Here is a 17,454-nt window from a genome sequence, read left to right on the forward strand (position 1 = left end):
CGGGCCTCTCACTGTTGTGGCCTCTCCCGTTGCAGAGCACAGGCTCCGGACGCACAGGCTCAGCGGGCCTAGCCACTCCGCAGCATGTGGGATCTTCCCAGACCAGGGCACGAACCCGTGTCCCCTGCATCGGCAGGCAGACTCTCAACCACTGCGCCACTATTTTTAGTTTTTAAGGAAGCTCCATACTGTTCTTCATAGTGGCTGTACCAATTTACATTCCCACCAACAGTGTAAGAGGGTTTCCTTTTCTCCACACACTCTCCAGCATTTATTGTTTTTAGACTTTTTGATGATAGCTATTCTGACCAGTGTGAGATGATACCTCATTGTGGTTTTTTCATTTCTCTAATAATTAGTGATGATGGGCATCTTTTCATGTGCCTGATGGCCATCTGTATGTCTTTTTTTTTCATTGAAGTATAGTTGATTTACAATGTTGTGTTAACTGCTGTACAGCAAGGTGATTCAGTTATACATATATATATATATATATGTATATATATATATATATACATTCTTTTTTTAATATTCTTTTCCATTATGGTTTATCATAGGATATTGTATGTAGTTCTCTGTGCTATACAGTAGGGCCTTGTTGTTTATCCATTCTATATATTAAAGCTTACATCTGCAAATCCCAATCTCCCACTCCATCCCTCCTCCAACCCCCTCCCCCTTGGCAACCACCAGTCTGTTCTCATGTCCATGATTCTGTTTCTATGTCATAGGTAGGTTCATTTGTATCATATTTTATTTTTTATTATTATTACTTTTTAAAATTAATTTAATTTTTATTTTTGGCTGTGTTGGGTCTTAGTTGCTGTGCTCAGGCTTTCTCTGGTTGCTGGAGCGGGGGTTACTCTTTGTTGTGGTGCAGGGACTTCTCATTGCAGTGTCTTCTCTTGTTGTGGAGCATGGGCTCTAGGTGCATGGCTTTCAGAAGGTGTGTCATGCAGGCTCAGTAGTGTGGCTCACAGGCTCTAGAACGCAGGCTCAGTAGTTGTGGCTCACGGGCTTAGGTGCTCTGTGGCATGTGGGATCTTCCTGGACCAGGGATTGAACCAGTGTCCCCTGCATTGGCAGGCGGATTCTTAACCACTGCGCTAACAGGGAAGTCCCTGTATCATATTTTAGATTCCAAGTATAAGTGATATCATATGGTATTTGTCTTTCTCTTTCTGACTTACCTCACTTAGTATGATAATCTCTGGTTGCATCCATATTGCTGCAAATGGCATTATTTCATTCTTTTTTATGGCAGAGTAGTATTCCATTGTATATATATGTACTACATCTTCTTTATCCATTCATCTGTCGATGGACATTTAAGTTGTTTTCATGTCTTAGCTGTTGTGGATATTGCTGCTGTGAACATTGGGATATGTGTATCTTTTTGAATTATAATTTTGTCTGTATATATGCCCAGGAGTGGGATTGCTGGATCATATGGTAATTCTATTTTTAGTTTTCTGAGGAACCTCCATACTGTTTTCCACAGTGGCTGCACCAACTTACATTTCCACCAACAGTGTAGGAGGATTCCCTTTTCTCCACACCCTCTCCAGCATTTGTTATTTGTATACTTTTTAATGATGGCCATTTTGACTGGTGTGAGGTGGTACCTCATTGTAGTTTTGATTTGCATTTCTCTAATAATTAGCAGTGTTGAGCATCTTTTCATGTGCCTATTGACCATCTGTATTTCTTCTTTGAAGAAATGTCTATTTAGGTCTTCTGCTCACTTTTGGATTGGGTTGTTTTTTTCTGTTGTTGAGATGTATGAGCCATTTGTATATCTTGGAAATTAAACCCTTGTCAGTCGCATTGTTTGCAAATATTTTCTCCCATTCTGTAGGTTGTCTTTTCGTTTTGTTTATGGTTTCCTTTGCTGTGCAAAAGCAAGAAAACATTGTTACAATTTATGTCAGAGAATGTTTTGCCTGTGTTCTCTTCTAGGAGTTTTATGGTGTCATGTCTTATGTTAAGTCTTTAAGCCATTTTGAGTTTATTTTTGTGTATGGTGAGAAGGTGTGTTCTAACTTCACTGATTTACATATGGCTGTCCAGCTTTCCCACCACTTGCTGAAGAGACTGTCTTTTTCCCATTGTATATTCTTGTCTCCTTTGTCGAAGATTAATTGACCATAGGTGTGTGGGTTTATTTTTGAGCTGTCTCTTCTGTTCCATTGATCCATATATCTGTTTTGGTGCAAATACCATGCTGTTTTGCTTACTGTAGCTTTGTAGTATTGTCTGATATCTGGAAGGGTTATGCCTCCTATTTTGTTCTTTTTCTTCAGTATTGCTTTGGCAATTCTGGGTCTTTTATGGTTCCATATGAATTTTAGGCTTATTTGTTCTAGTTCTGTGAAAAATATCATGGGTAATTTGATAGGGATTGCATTAAATGTGTAGATTGCTTTGGGTAATATGGCCATTTTAACAGTAATAATTCTTCCAATTCAAGAGCCTGGGATATCTTTCATTTCTTTGAATACTCTTCAGTTTCCTTATAATTAATGTTTTATAGTTCTCAATGTATAAGTCTTTCACCTTCTTGGTGAGGTTTATTCCTAAGTATTTTATTTTTGGGGTTCCGATTTTATTTTATTATTATTTTTAAAATTTATTTATTTATTCATTCATTTTTGGCTGCATTGGGTCTTCGTTGCTGCGTTCCAGCTTTCTCTAGTTGCGGCAAGAGGGGCCTACTCCTTGTTGCAGTGTGCGGGCTTCTCATTGCGGTGGCTTCTCTTGTTGCAGAGCAGGAGCCTTAGGCGCACGGATTTCAGTAGTTACGGCATGTAGGCTCAGTAGTTGTGGCTCGTGGGTTCTAGAGCACAGGCTCAGTAGTTGTGGCGCATGGGCTTAGTTGCTCTGCGGCATGTGGGATCTTCCCGGACCAGGGATCGAACCTGTGTCCCCTGCGTTGGTAGGTGGATTCTTAACCGCTGTGCCACCAGGGAAGTCCCGGGGTTACAATTTTAAAAGGTGTTTTTTTACATTCCTTTTTTGATATTTCATTGTTGATGTAAAGAAATGCAACCGATTTCTGTATGTTAATCTTGTATCCTGCTACCTGGCTGAATTTATCAGTTCTAGCAGGTTTTGTGTGGAGTCTTTAAGGTTTTCTCTATATATTATGATCTGCATGTAATGACAGTTTTACCTCTTCCCTTCCAGTTTGGATACCTTTTATTTCTTTTTCTTGTCTGATTGCTGTGGTTAGGACTTCCAATACTACGTTGAATAAAAGAGATGAGAATGGGCATCCTTGTCATTTATTTATTTTTTATTTGGCTGCGCCGGGTCTTAGTTGTGGCACTCGGGATCTTTGTTGCGGCATGCAGGATCTTTAGTTGCAGCATGTGAACTCTTAGTTGTGGCATGTGGGATCTTGTTCGCTGACAAGGGATTGAACCTGGGCCCCCTACATAGGCAGTGCAGAGTCTTAGCCACTGGATCACCAGGTAAGTCATCTGGGCATCCTTGTCTTGTTCCAGATTTTAGCATGAAGGCTTTCAGCTTTTCACCGTTGAGTATTATATTGGCTGTGGGTTTGTCATAAATAGATTTTATTATGTTCCCTGTGTACCCACTTTGGTAAGACTTTTTGTCATGAATGGATGTTGAATTTTGTCAAATGCTTTTTCTGCATCTATTGAGATGACATGTGTTTTTTGTCTTTTCTTTTGTTTATGTGGTGTATCACATTGATTGATTTGTGTATGTTGAACCAACCTTGAGAACTTGGGATATATCCCACTTGATCGTGGTGTATGATCTTTTTATGTGTTGTTGGATTTGGTTTGCTAATATTTTTTGAGAATTTTTGTATCTCTCTTCACCAAAGATATTGGCCTGTAATTTTCTTTTTTGGTTTTGTCTTTGGTTTTGGTATCAGGGTGATGGTCACTTCATAGAATGTCTTTGGGAGTGTTCCCTTCTCCCATTTTTTGGAAGAGTTAAAGAAGGATCAGTATAAGTTCTTTGTATGTTTGGTGGAATTCTCTTGTGAAGCCATCTGGTCCTGAACTTTTGTTTGTAGGGAGTTTTTTAATTACACATTCTATTTTACTTCTAGTGATCGGTCTGTTCAAATGATCTATTTCTTCTGGATTCAATTTTGGTGGACTGTATGTTTCTAGAAACTTGTCCATTTCTTCTAGGTTGTTGAATTTGTTGGCATATAATTGTTCATAGTACTCCCTATGGTTTTTTGAATTTCTGTGGTATCAACTGTTACGTTTCCTTTTTCATTTCTTACTTTGTTTATTTGGGTTCTCTCTCTTTTCTTCTTCGTGAGCCTGGCCAGAGGTTTGTCAATCTTATTTATCCTTTCAAAGTCTTGATGTTTTTTTCTGTTGTGTTTTACATCTCTATTTTATTTATTTTCTCTCTGATCTTTATTATTTCCTTCCTTCTGCCAACTTGAGGTTTTGTTTGTTCTTCTTTTTCTTATTTTTTTAAGTGGTAGTTTAATGTTGTTTATTTGAGATTTTTCTTGTTTTTTTTTGAGGAAGGAATGTATTGCTATGAACTTCCCTCTAAGAATTGCTTTTGCTGCATCCCATAGTTTTTGTATGGTTGTGTTTTCATTGTCTTTTGTCTCAAGGTATTTTTTAGTTTTCTCTTTGATTTCATTGTTAACCCATTGGTTTTTTAGTAGCATGTTGTTTAGTCTCCATATAATCGTTTTCTTCTCTTTTTTTTTCCTGTGGTTAATTTCTAGTTCCATGCTGTTGTGGTCAGAAAAGATGCTTGAGATAATTTCTATGCTCTTAAATTTGTTGAGGCTTGTTTTGTGCCAGAGTATATGGTCAGTCCTAGAGAATGTTCCATGTGTGCTTGAAAAGAATGTATATTCTGGGTTTTTTTGGATGTAATGTCCAAATATCAGTTATGTCTAACTGTTTTACTGTATAATTTAGGATTTCTGTTGCCTTATTGATTCTCTGCCTGCAAGATCTGTCTGTTGATTTGAGTGGGGTGTTAAAGTCTTACTATTACTGTAGTCCTGTCAGTTTCTTCCTTTGCATCTTGTAGTAGTTATTTTCTGTATTTGCATGCTCCTATATTAGGTGCGTATATGTTGACGAGTGTAAAATACTCTTCATGTATTCTTCCTTTTATCATCATATAGTGTCCTTCTTTATCTTTCTTTATGGCTTTTGTTTTAAAGTTATTTTGTCTGATATACGTATTGTGACCCCTGGTTTCTTGTCATTTCTGTTAGCATGAAGTATCTTTTTCTATCCCCTCACTTTCAATCCGTGTGTGTCCTTGCCGTAGGGTGGGTCTGTTATAGGCAGTGTATTGTAGGCTCTTGTTTTTCTATCCAGTCTGCTACTCTCTGTTGTTTGATTGGAGCATTTAGTCCATTGACATTTAAAGTAATTATTGATAGGTATGTATTTATTGCCATTTTAAACCTTGTTTTCCTGTTGATTTTGTATTTCTTCTTTGTCCCTTTCTGTTTTTTCTTTTGTAGTTCAATGGTTTTCTTTTGTATTATACTTATGTTCTCTTCTTTTTCATTTTTGGGAATCTATTATATGTTTTTGATTTGTGCGTACCTTCTTTTTCAAGTATGTTAACCCCTTCCTATATCTGTTGGGTTGGCCAAAAAGTACCTTTGGTTTTTAAGTGAAAATGAAAGACACACTTTCGTTTTCACAAGAACGTTATTGAACAACGTATTCACCCTTTTGTTCCACTACATAGTGCCATTGTTCAGGCAACTTCATAATTACATCTTCCCAAAACTTTTTATCTTTATTTTATTTTATTTTTTTCCGGTACACAGGCCTCTCACTGCTGTGGCCTCTCCCACTGCGGAGCACAGGCTCCAGACACGCAGGCTCAGCGGCCATGGCTTATGGGCCTAGCCACTCCGCGGCATGTGGGATCTTCCTGGACCGGGGCACGAACCCGTGTCCCCTGCATCGGCAGGTGGACTCTCAACCACTGCGCCACCAGGGAAGCCCAACTTTTTATCTTTTTGAGCAAAGAACTGTTCTGGATGCCTTTTACAGTCTTCCAGGAAATTGAAATTTTTTCCAGTAAGAGAATTTTGTAGAGACCGAAATAAATGGAAATCTGAAGGTGCAATGCCTGGTGAATACAGCGGATGAATCAGAACGTCCCAGCCAAGCTGTAACAGTTTTTGCCTGGTCATCAGAGAAACATGTGGTCTTGTGTTATCCTGATGGAAGATTTTATGTTTTCTGTTGACTAATTCTGGACGCTTTTCATTGAGTGCTTTCAGTTGGTCTAATTGGGAGCAGTACTTGTTGGAATTGTTTGGTTTTCTGGAAGGAGCTCATAATAGAGGACTCCCTTCCAGTCCTACCATATTCACAACATCACCTTCTTTGGATGAAGACTGGCCTTTGGTGTGGTTGGTGGTGGTTCATTTCGCTTGCCCCATGATCTCTTCTGTTCCACACTATTGTACAGTACCCACTCTTCATTGCCCGTCACAATTTGTTTTAAAAAAAAAAAAAAAATAGAATGTTTTCATTAAGTTTAAGTAGGGAATCGCATGCAGAAATACAGTCAAGAAGGTGGAAACCAAACATCAAAGCAATTCACATAACCAAGCTGGTGCAGATGATTTTCAGTGCTTGATTTGGATATTTTGAGTATGTCGGCTGTCTCCCGCATGGTATAACGTTGATTGTTCTCAATTAATTTTTTGATTTGATCGCTATCAACTTCGTCTGCCCGACCGTGGAGCATCGTCCAGCGAGAAATCTCCAGCACAAAACTTTGCAAACCACTTTTGACACGTTCAGTCAGTCACAGCACCTTCTCCATATGCTGCACAAATCTCTTTTTGCATTTTGGTTGCGTTTTTTACCTTTCTTGAAATAATAAAGCACAGTATACTGAAAGTGTTGCTTTTTTTCTTCCATCTTCAATATTAAATGGCTACACAAAAATTCACCGATTTTGAGAAGTCTTTTTTTAAGTGCACGCTGATATGACAGCTGTCACATACAATCTAACAAAATTGTTTTGAATGAAGTTAAAGAGAGAGCTAAGTGCTACTAGAGCCATCTTACAGAAAAAAATGAATGAACCTTTTGGTCAACCCAATATTTCCCTTAGACTGGTAGTCATAATAAGCTCAAACACATGAAAAAAAAAATCTACATTTTCTTACTCTTTTCCTCATATTATGATTTTGGTGTCCTCTTTTACATCTTCATGATCATTCTTTTGCTCTTCATTGTGGTTATCATCACTTTCACCAAAATATTTTGATTTTTTTTAAAATCTGTGTACTGGCTTATTTAAGTGATTTACTTTCTAATTGTGATTTTCTCTTTCCTGTAGATTCTTCTTTTTTATTTAGAGAAGACCTTTCAATATTTCCTTTAGGATAGGTTTAGTATTGCTGTATTCTTTAGTTTTTGCTTTTCTGAGAAATTCTTTACCTCGCTATTCTTTTTTATTTAATTAATTAATTTATTTATTTATTTATTTATTTATTTTGCGATACACGGGCCTCTCACTGTTGTGGCCTCTCTCGTTGCGGAGCACAGGCTCCGGACGCGCAGGCTCAGCGGCCATGGCTCACAGGCCTAGCCGCTCCGTGGCATGTGGGATCTTCCCGGACCGGGGCACGAACCCGTGTCCCCTGCATTGGCAGGCGGACTCTCAACCACTGCGCCACCAGGGAAGTCCTATTTTATTTATTTTTATTTTTGGCTGTGTTGGGTGTTCGTTGCTGCGCACGGGCTTTCTCTAGTTGCGGTGATGGAGGGCTGTTCTTCGTTGCAGTGTACAGGCTTCTCATTGTGGTGGCTTCTTGTTGTGGAGCATGGGCTCTAGGCACGCGGGCTTCAGTAGTTGTGGTGCATGGACTTGGGTGATCTGCCACCTGTGGGATCTTCCCAGACCGGAGCTCAAACCCGTGTCCCCTGCATTGGCAGGCGATTCTTAACCAATGCGCCACCAGGGAAGCCCTCCTTCTGTTCTAAATGATAATCTTGCTGGGTAGAGTATCCTAGGTTGCACGTTTTTCCCTTTCAGGACTTTGAATATGTCTTGCCACTCCCTTTTGGCCTGCAGTGTTTCTGTAGAGAAATCTGCTGATAGCCTTATGGAGTCCACTTGTAATTAACTCTTTGTTTTTCTTTTGCTGCCTTTAGAATCCTCTCTTTGTCTTTAAATTTTGCCATTTTTCTTATGATATGTCTTGATGTAGGTCTGTTTGGGTTTATCTTGTTTGGAACCCTCTGTGCTTCCTGAACCTGCATATCTGTTTCCTTCTTTAGGTTTGGGAAGTTTTCAGCCATAATTTCTTCAAATACATTTTTGATCCACTTTTTTTTTTCTCCTTCTGGGATCCCTGTTATGTGTAGATTGGAATGCTTTATATTATCCCATAGGTCTCTTATGTTGCTTTCCTTTTTTTGATCTGGCTTTCTGTCTGCTGTCCTGATTGGGTGGTTTCTGTTATTCTATCTTCCAGGTCAGTTATTTGTTCTAATGCATTGTTCATTCTGCTATTCATTGCTTTTAGCTCAGCTTTTGTCTCTGCAAATGAGTTTTCTAATTTTTCTTGGTTCTTCTTTATAGCTTCTTGTTCTTTTTTACAGTATTCTACATTTCCATCAATAGTCTTTCTTAATTCTTTTAGTATTTTCATTATCTCCTTTTTGAAACTGGTGTCTATTAGAAGAGGTGTGTTTCATTGTTTGTTCTTTCAGGGGAATTTTCTTGGTCTTTAGGAGTGGTTGCTGTGCTTCTTCATTTTATTTATATTTCTGTTACTTTGTGAGTTTAGGAGAAACAGTTATATACTGTGGTTGTGGAGGGCTATTTATACGTGGGGGTATTCCTCTGTAGCTTGTGTGAGTTTAATATATTTGGTGCAAGGGCTCTTTTTAGTATGGATGCCTGCCACCTCTTTCCTTAGCATTTGCTTGTTATTTCCTTGATAGCGGGTGTGCAGATGCGGCAGCTTGTGCCTGGTCCTCAGGTTTGTGGTGGCGGCTCAGGAGCACCCTAAGAGCATATGATGGGAATCGAGGTGGCTTGTGACCACTCCTGGAGTCCAGGCAGGCAGCGGCAGGGCCTCAGGACCACTCCTGGGGTCCGGGAGGGAGGCAGCGAGGCTCGCGACCCCTCCTGGGGTCTGGGGTGGAGGCAGTGGGGTCTGGGGTGGAGGCAGGGGGGGCTTGCGACCACTCCTGGCATCTGGACGGGTAGTGGCAGTGGATCGCGACCACTCCTGAGTTCTGGGAGGGAGGCAGCGGGGGCCAGGAGACCACTCCTGGAGCCCGTGCAGGCAGTGTCCTGCCCTCTGAGACCACATGCACAGGGAAAAAGGCTACAATCAGAGTCCTGCCTCTCCTCTCATGCACCCCCAAAACAATGGCAACTGGCCTCTAAGGCGGCCCAGGCTTCCTCTGAGTACACCCTCAGTTGTGCTCACACTGGATTCCAGTCCCCCTGCAGGCTGTTTCCACTAGTCCTCTCTCTGGTTCTGATTTCCGAAGCCAGAGTTCCAGCACCCAGCCCCTGCCCACACTGGTGGAAGAGTGTCTCAGGCTAGGGAGTGCAGGGTGGCAGCACTGACCATATGTGTAGTTCTCCCTTTGCTCTGGCTGCCACAAACCCAGTGCTGCATTCACTTATGAGGCTCAGAAACTCCCCTTCTGTCCTAGCCAATCTCCCCACTGGTGAGGGAGTTCCCAGGGTGCAGGAACCTTTCCTCTTTCACAGCTCCCTCCTAGGGGCGCAGGTCCCATCCCAATTCCTTTCTTGCTTTTTTTTTCTTTTTTCCTACCCACTTACTGGAGATTTTCTTGCCGTTTCAACAGTCTGAGGTCTTCTGCCAGCTTACAGTAGATATTCTATGAGAATCATTCCACATGTAGATGTATTTTTGATGTATTTATGGGAGAAGGGGAGCTTCATGTCCTACTACTCCACTATCTTGATCACTCCTCTGTGTGTCTTCTTTGGAGAAGTGTCTAGTTAGATTTTCTGCCCATTTTTTGATTGGGCTGTTTGTTGATATTGAGCTGTTGAGCTGTTTGTATATTTTGGAGATTAATCCCTTGTCAGTCACATCATTTGCAAATATTTTCTCCAGTTCTGTGGGTTGTCTTTTCCTTTGTTTATGGTTTCCTTTGCTGTGCAAAAGCTTGAAGTTTTATTAGGTCCCATTTGTTTATTTTTGTTTTTATTTTCATTACTCTAGGAGGTGGATGCAAAAAAATGTTGCTGTGATTTATGTCAAAGAGTGTTCTGCCTATGTTTTTCTCTAAGAGTTCTATAGTATCCAGTCTTACATTTAGGTCTTTGATCCATTTTGAGTTTATTTTTGTGTATGGTGTTAGAGAATGTTCTAATCTTATTCTTTTAGATGTGGCTCACCAGTTTTCACAGCACCACTTATTAAAGAGACTTTTTTCCACTGTATATTCTTGCCTTCTTTTTTGTAGATTAATTGACCATAGGTGTGTGGGTTTATTTTTGGTCTTTCTATCCTGTTCTGTTGATCTGTAAGTCTGTCTTGGTGCCAGTACCATACTGCTTTGATTTCTGTAGCTTTATAGTGTAGTCTGAAGTCAGGGAGCCTGATTCCTCCTGCTCTGTTTTCTTTCTCAAGATTGCTTTGGCTCTTCAGTGTCCTTCTGTATTTTGAATGATATGTAATCTCATTTATTTCGGTTGTTTTTCTTTTTTTTTCATTTTTGATGAGTAAGATTGCCTATATATTTTCTTTCAGAACTAATGTTCTGATACTTACTAAGGTAGCATAATTTTTCTCTCTTTACCTTCAAAGGTTGCTCAAGAAACAGATGTTAGAGCACAGATTCGTCTGCAGTTCCGTGATGTCAATGGAGAACTTGTAGCTGTGCAGAGATCTATGGTTTGTACTCAGAAAAGCAAAAAGACAGAATTTAAAACCCTGGAAGGAGTCATTACTAGAACAAAGTAGGTGTTTATTATATATTTGAATTATCTGTTCATTTTTTTGTCTTTAGGTCTATAAAACTATGGTTTTTTCCTACTACTTTAAGTTTATTTTACGGGAGCTTATTAATTTTTTAACGGACTTTATCTTTAGAGCTGTTTTAGTTTCTCAGCACAACTGAGCAGAAAGTAGAGATCCACCTTGACTCTACACCTGCACAGCCTTGTCCACTATCAACATCTAATTTTTTATTTGATACTATTTATCATTTAAACAGAATGATCCCATTAAAGATTTAGTGATAATGCTCCACTCCTTTGAGTAATTTATGGACAGTTGCTAAATTGAAGGTGCATAATCACTCAAATATAGATTGAATGAATGAAAAGTGCTAGTAGTCATGTCTATAGGGAAGGATGAGATAAGCAGACAGGTCCCTTTCAACTGTTGTCATTCTGTTAAGGGCAGGTATCATATTGTAATGGGTTTGGATATTGGAATTAGGTAGGCTGCCCTGAATTCATGGCTTTATCCTTGTTGAGCAAATTACTTATCATCTTATCCCTTCCTTTCATTTATTCATTTGTTAAACTAATTAAATAATTTCTTTATTTAATCAATAATGTGTCACACCTGTTATGTGCTAGATACACTGTACTAGCTACTGGCTTCTCAAGTGGATTCTTTTCACTGGCTTTTAAACATACTCAGGTCTCTCCCACAACCTCAGATTTCATTTCACTCCAGTTACGGTCTGTCTCTGTCTTCCCCTTTACAGGCAATTTTTTCAAAAGAGTTGTTGATACTCACTGTCTCCATTTCTTGACTTCCTCCTGACTCCTACTCTAGCCCCATTCTTGTACTGAAACAGCTCCAACTAAGGTCACAAATAACCTCTGTATTAATTAGGATAATGCTATTGCTATACAAAATAGACCTCCTTATCTCAGTGAATGACACCCCCATCCATCCAGTGACACGAACCTAAGTCTGTCTTGACAGCTTCCTTGCCATCTATATTCAGTTCATTACCAAGTCCTATGGATTTCACCTAACTGGCTCTTCAGTCTGTTTCTCTCCATCTCTATGAGAACCATTCTTGTTCAAGCTACCATCATCATTCCCTGGTCTAATGTCTTAATCTCCTGGTCTATCTTTGTCCATTCTGTCCCCCTACAAAACATTCTTAGTACATTCAGTGTAATTTCAGAATACATATAAAATGACAGTAAAGACAGACACTGCATCCACTCACCTAATCTAGTTGTTAACAGATACTGGACAGAAGATATGAAAGAAAATGGTCAGTTTTTCCATCTGATGAAAGATGCTGAGAGGTCTCTTGGAATCCAAGGGCAGGGATGCTTCTGGCCCTGGTTATAATGAAGTAGGGAACTTATTTAAAAGACCCTGAGGCAGTTCTCTCTATTTGATTGCTTTGTCAATGTGACCGTAGAACTTAGGTCTGTTGATTAAGAGTCTTCCTTGGATTTGCTTGGATGGGCATCACTAAGGATTGCCTTTATACTCCTTTTACTGTGTGTCTTTTACTGAACAATCCCTTATCTAAGTTGTACAGTCAAAAAGAAAACAATACAAAAGTAATTGGCAAAAATTATCTTTCTTCTAAATTAATATAATTTACACTTTGAGAACTTATTTACCATAAAATAAAAATAATAAAATATTACATATAAGCAAATATTTTTAAAGTTTTAGTAATGTACATTTCATGTATATACAACTAATTTTTTATACTATCAAAAATTTATTTCATGAGAAAAGTCCAAATATATTGCTGCTTTCCTAAGATTTTATTCTGAATCATTGTGGTAAGTTTAATTGATCTTTCTTTTCCTCCTGTTTAAATATATACCTATTTTTCAGCAATGAGGTTTTACTGACCTTACAGAATAAATTGGTGACTTTAAAAATAAATAAATAATAAACTGTACAGTCTTTAGATGTTTTCAAGTACCTTTGCCTGTCTGTTATGTATCATCATGTTTTTTTTTTGTTTTTTGGTTTCTTTTTGCGGTATGCGGGCCTCTCACTGTTGTGGCCTCTCCCGTTGCAGAGCACAGGCTCTGGACGCTCAGGCTCAGCGGCCATGGCTCACAGGCCCAGCCACTCTGAGGCATGTGGGATCTTCCTGGACCAGGGCACGAATCCGTGTCCCCTGCATCGGCAGGCGGACTCTCAACCACTGTGCCACCAGGGAGGCCCAAGAGTTATACCTTTTAATATGAGAAAGCTCTCCACAGGGAGTGGATGAGGGGCCATTTGTTTTTGTTTTTTGTTTTGCAAGTACAGCATGAAAGATTGACTAAGTAACAGAATATTTTACATAAGTTCTTGATTTTCATTTTCTATAGGCATGGCGAAAAGGTCAGTCTCAGCTCCAAGTGTGCAGAAATTGACCGAGAGATGATAAGTTCTCTTGGGGTTTCCAAATCTGTGCTAAATAATGTCATTTTCTGTCACCAAGAAGAGTCTAATTGGCCTTTAAGTGAAGGAAAGGCTTTGAAGCAAAAATTTGATGAGATTTTTTCTGCAACAAGGTTTGTAACCTTTAATTAGATTTTGTAGTCCATTAAGTTGTTGAGCCAGAGTTGCAATTTAGATGCTTCTTCTTTTTAAACAGAAAGAAATTGTAAAGCAAGAAGGTCAGCAGTTATTACCTCTTATCCAGTGGCAACCAGTCAGCATATTTCCTTTCAGTTTTCTTTCTTTGCATCTTTATTTAGCTGGTTGACAGTATATATGTAACATTTGTACTTACTATTATGTCATAAGCATTTTCTAAGTTATTAAAAACTCTTTGTAAATGTAATCTTAATGACTGCATTATAGTTCATTGTTTGGATATACTATAATTTGCTTAGCCAGAAATTTTATTTTTATTTAATATCTTCAAAGGTACATTAAAGCCTTGGAAACACTTCGGCAGGTACGTCAGACACAAGGTCAGAAAGTAAAAGAATGTCAAACAGAACTAAAATATCTGAAGCAAAATAAGGAAAAAGCTTGTGAGATTCGCGATCAGATTACTAGTAAAGAAGCGCAGTTAACATCGTCAAAGGAAATTGTCAAATCCTATGAGAATGAACTTGATACATTGAAGGTAATTTGGTTTCTTGTATGCTGAGGAGAAGGTCACCATTTACAATGGTATCACTCACCCGAAAAGCATTATTTTTCTGTGCATTTGAATGGTGTGTATATTTCTTGAAAAAATTATCAGAGACTATATAATGTTATGGTTCATGTCTTACGTCTGTATTTAAGTTGCCCAAAGAGCTTGGATTTGAGGGTAAACAAATTTGTAGCATCATATTAAATTAGTAATGTAGATCACTAATTTTTTTTTTTTTTTTTTTTTGCGGTACGCGGGCCTCTCACTGTTGTGGCCTCTCCCATTGTGGAGCACAGGCTCCGGACGCGCAGGCTCAGCGGCCATGGCTCACGGGCCCAGCCGCTCCGCGGCATGTGGGATCTTCCCAGACCGGGCATAATAAACCCGTGTCCCCTGCATCGGCAGGCGGACTGTCAACCATTGTGCCACCAGGGAAGCCCTAGATCACTAATTTTTAAATATCAGTGTAATGGCTCAACCTTACAGTTCTGTATTCTTAAGGAGACTTTTTTTTTTTAATTGACAGGTCTTTTAGGGAATTTTTATAATTTGCAGGATGTTCTTGACATTACACAAAATTTGAAATTGGTGCATAACGTGTTGATATATTTGCAAATGAGTTAGCTTTCTAAATTCTGTGGTTTATAAGTAAGATCTTTTTTTTTTTTTAAAGCCCACTTGTTCTTTTTTTTTTTTTTTTTTTTTTTTTTTTTTTTATTATTTTTTGCGGTACGCGGGCCTCTCACCATTGTGGCTCTCCTGTTGCGGAGCACAGGCTCCGGACGCGCAGGCACAGCGGCCATGGCTCACAGGCCTAGCCGCTCTGCAGTATGTGGGATCTTTCCAGCCCGGGGCACGACCCCGTGTCCCCTACATGGGCAGGCGGACTCTCAACCACTGTGCCACCAGGGAAGCCCTATAAGTAAGATCTTAAAGAAATCCCATTTATTCATTTCATAAGCATTTATTAAGTGTTTCCTGTGTGCCAGGGTATACTATGCTTGGGGCTATAGGTACAAGGAGAACTACAATAGTGTCCTTGCCCCTTAAGGTATTCCTAGTCTAAATAAGAGCATTCTTAAAAATGGCTTTTTAAATTTACAGATAATGAGATATTTAAGAAAAAAAAATTTTAATTATTGATTTAGTTTTTTAAAACTCACCTATAAATGCTGATATAGATCTTGGAATTGTAATATGGAAAAACTTTGATTTTCTGTCCCAGTGCCCATTGACATGAATGCATCTTTTTTTTTTTTTTTTTTGCGGTACATGGGCCTCTCACTGTTGTGGCCTCTCCCGCTGCGGAGCACAGGCTCTGGACACGCAGGCTCAGCGGCCATGGCTCATAGGCCTAGCCGCTTCACGGCATGTGGGATCTTCCCGGACCGGGGCACGAACCCGTGTCCCCTGCATCGGCAAGCAGACTCTCAACCACTGTGCCCCCAGGGAAGCCCATGAATGCATCTTTTAATGAATATTTATTGTTTTGTGCATAGCACTGTGCTAGGTGCTCTTGGGAATAAGGAAGCCAAAGACTTAGACGTTGCTTTTAATGATCTTATAGTCTAGTTGGAGAAATAAGGAATATATTTTAAAAGATAGTTAGGATTACAAAGAAGTAAAGTGAAGAGCTATGCGAATGATACAGTTTAGAACAGAGGTTCCCAACCCCTGGGCCATAGGCCGGTACTGGTCCGTGGCCTTTTAGGAACCAGGCTGCACAGCAGAAGGTGAGTGGCGGACAAGCGGGCAAGCTTCATTTGCTGCTCCCCATTGCTCTCATTACTGCCTGAACCATCACTCCCCCAACCCTGCCCCAGCCTGTGGAAAAATTGTTTTCCATGAAACCGGTCCCTGGTGCCAGAAAGGTTGGGGGCTGCTGGTTTAGAACATAGGTTCTTTAAGAGCTAAAAGATGGTGACTGTGGCACAAGTGAGAAAAGAAAAGAAAAAATGGATAAATTGGACTTCATCAAAAGAAAAACCTTTTGTTCTACAAACTATACCATCAAGAAAGCAAAAACACAACCCATAGAATGGGAGAAAATATTTGCAAGTCACATATGTGATAAGGAATGTCAATCTGGGTTATATGAAGAACCCAGTAAAAAAAAGTAACACAATTTGAAAATGCACAAAGGCTCTGAATAGATATTTCTTCAGGGAATATATGTATGTGTCCAATAAGCACATGAAAAGATACTTGATGTCATTATTCATCAGGGAAATGCATATCAGAATCACAATGAGCTATTACTTCACACCCACTAGAATGGCTAAAAGTCAAAAAAAATAGGTAATAATTATTGAAAAGGATGTGGAGAAATTGGAACCTTCATACATGATGGTGGGAATGTTAAATGGGGCAGCCACTTTGGAAAACAGTTCAGCAGTTCCTCAAAATGTTAAACATAGGGACTTCTCTTGTGGTGCAGTGGTTAAGAATCCACCTGCCAATGCAGGGGACGTGGGTTTGAGCCCTGGTCCGGGAAGATCCCACATGGTGGAGCAGCTAAGCCCATGCGCCACAACTACTGAGCCCACGTGCTACAGCTACTGAAGCCCGCGCACGTGGAGCCTGTGCTCCACAGCAAGAGAAGCCACTGCAATGAGAAGCCTGCATGCTGCAACGAAGAGTAACCCCTGCTCCCTGCAACTAGAGAAAGCCCACATGCAGCAGCGAAGACCCAACACAGCCAAAAATAAATTAAAATAATAAATAAATTAAAAGAAAATGTTAAACGTAGAGTTACCATATGACCTGGCCATTTTACTCCTAAGTATCTTATACCCAAGAGCAATTAAAATGTACATCTATACAAAAACTTACATAGGAAAGTTCATAACAGCATTATTCATAATAGCCCAAAAATGGAAACAATTCAAATATCCATTAACTGATCAATAAAATGTGGCATATCCATACATGGAATATTATTCAGCTTTAAAAAGTATGAAGTTCTGATACAAGCTACAGTAGGCAAGAACCTTGAAAACATGTTAATCGAAAGAAGCCAATCATAAAAGACTACATAATTGTATGATGCCGTTCCATTTATTTGAAATGTCCAGAATAGGCAAATCTATAGAGACAGAAAATAGATTAGCAGTTGCCTAGGGTAGTGGGTAGAGACGAATAAATAGTGACTGCTTAAGGGCACAGAGTTTCTTTTTTGGAAGAGAAAATGTCATGGGGGATGGTTGCACAACTCTGAATATACTAAAATATGTTGAATTGTACACTTTAAATGGGTGAATTGTATGGTAGGTGAGTTCCATCTCAGTAAAGTGATTTTTAAAGTGATGGCCTGGCCTTTGGGATGAAACCACCATCTTCCAGTAATTCACCAAAATGACCAACACAAAGGGAAAGA

At 39.4% G+C, this 17,454-nt stretch overlaps 1 protein-coding gene and 1 pseudogene across 2 annotated transcripts in view; both read left to right on the top strand.

Annotated features, from left to right (window-relative positions):
- The window catches only part of RAD50 (RAD50 double strand break repair protein), a 102,074-nt gene that overhangs the window by 16,337 nt on the left and 68,283 nt on the right, over positions 1 to 17,454 (top strand). Inside the window, exons 3-5 of one of the 2 annotated variants that reach the window (XM_007461334.1) lie at positions 10,811 to 10,962; positions 13,318 to 13,503; positions 13,862 to 14,066. In XM_007461334.1, coding sequence (XP_007461396.1) covers positions 10,811 to 10,962; positions 13,318 to 13,503; positions 13,862 to 14,066 — 543 coding nt within the window. The remainder of the gene's footprint in view (positions 1 to 10,810; positions 10,963 to 13,317; positions 13,504 to 13,861; positions 14,067 to 17,454) is intronic. The other variant, XM_007461335.1, reaches the window with a different exon arrangement.
- LOC103087574 (60S ribosomal protein L21 pseudogene) overlaps positions 17,433 to 17,454 on the top strand; it is a 714-nt pseudogene continuing 692 nt past the window's right edge.

The sequence above is a fragment of the Lipotes vexillifer genome, unplaced genomic scaffold (assembly GCF_000442215.2).
Source record: "Lipotes vexillifer unplaced genomic scaffold, Lipotes_vexillifer_v1.1 scaffold217, whole genome shotgun sequence".
Taxonomy (NCBI): domain Eukaryota; kingdom Metazoa; phylum Chordata; class Mammalia; order Artiodactyla; family Lipotidae; genus Lipotes; species Lipotes vexillifer.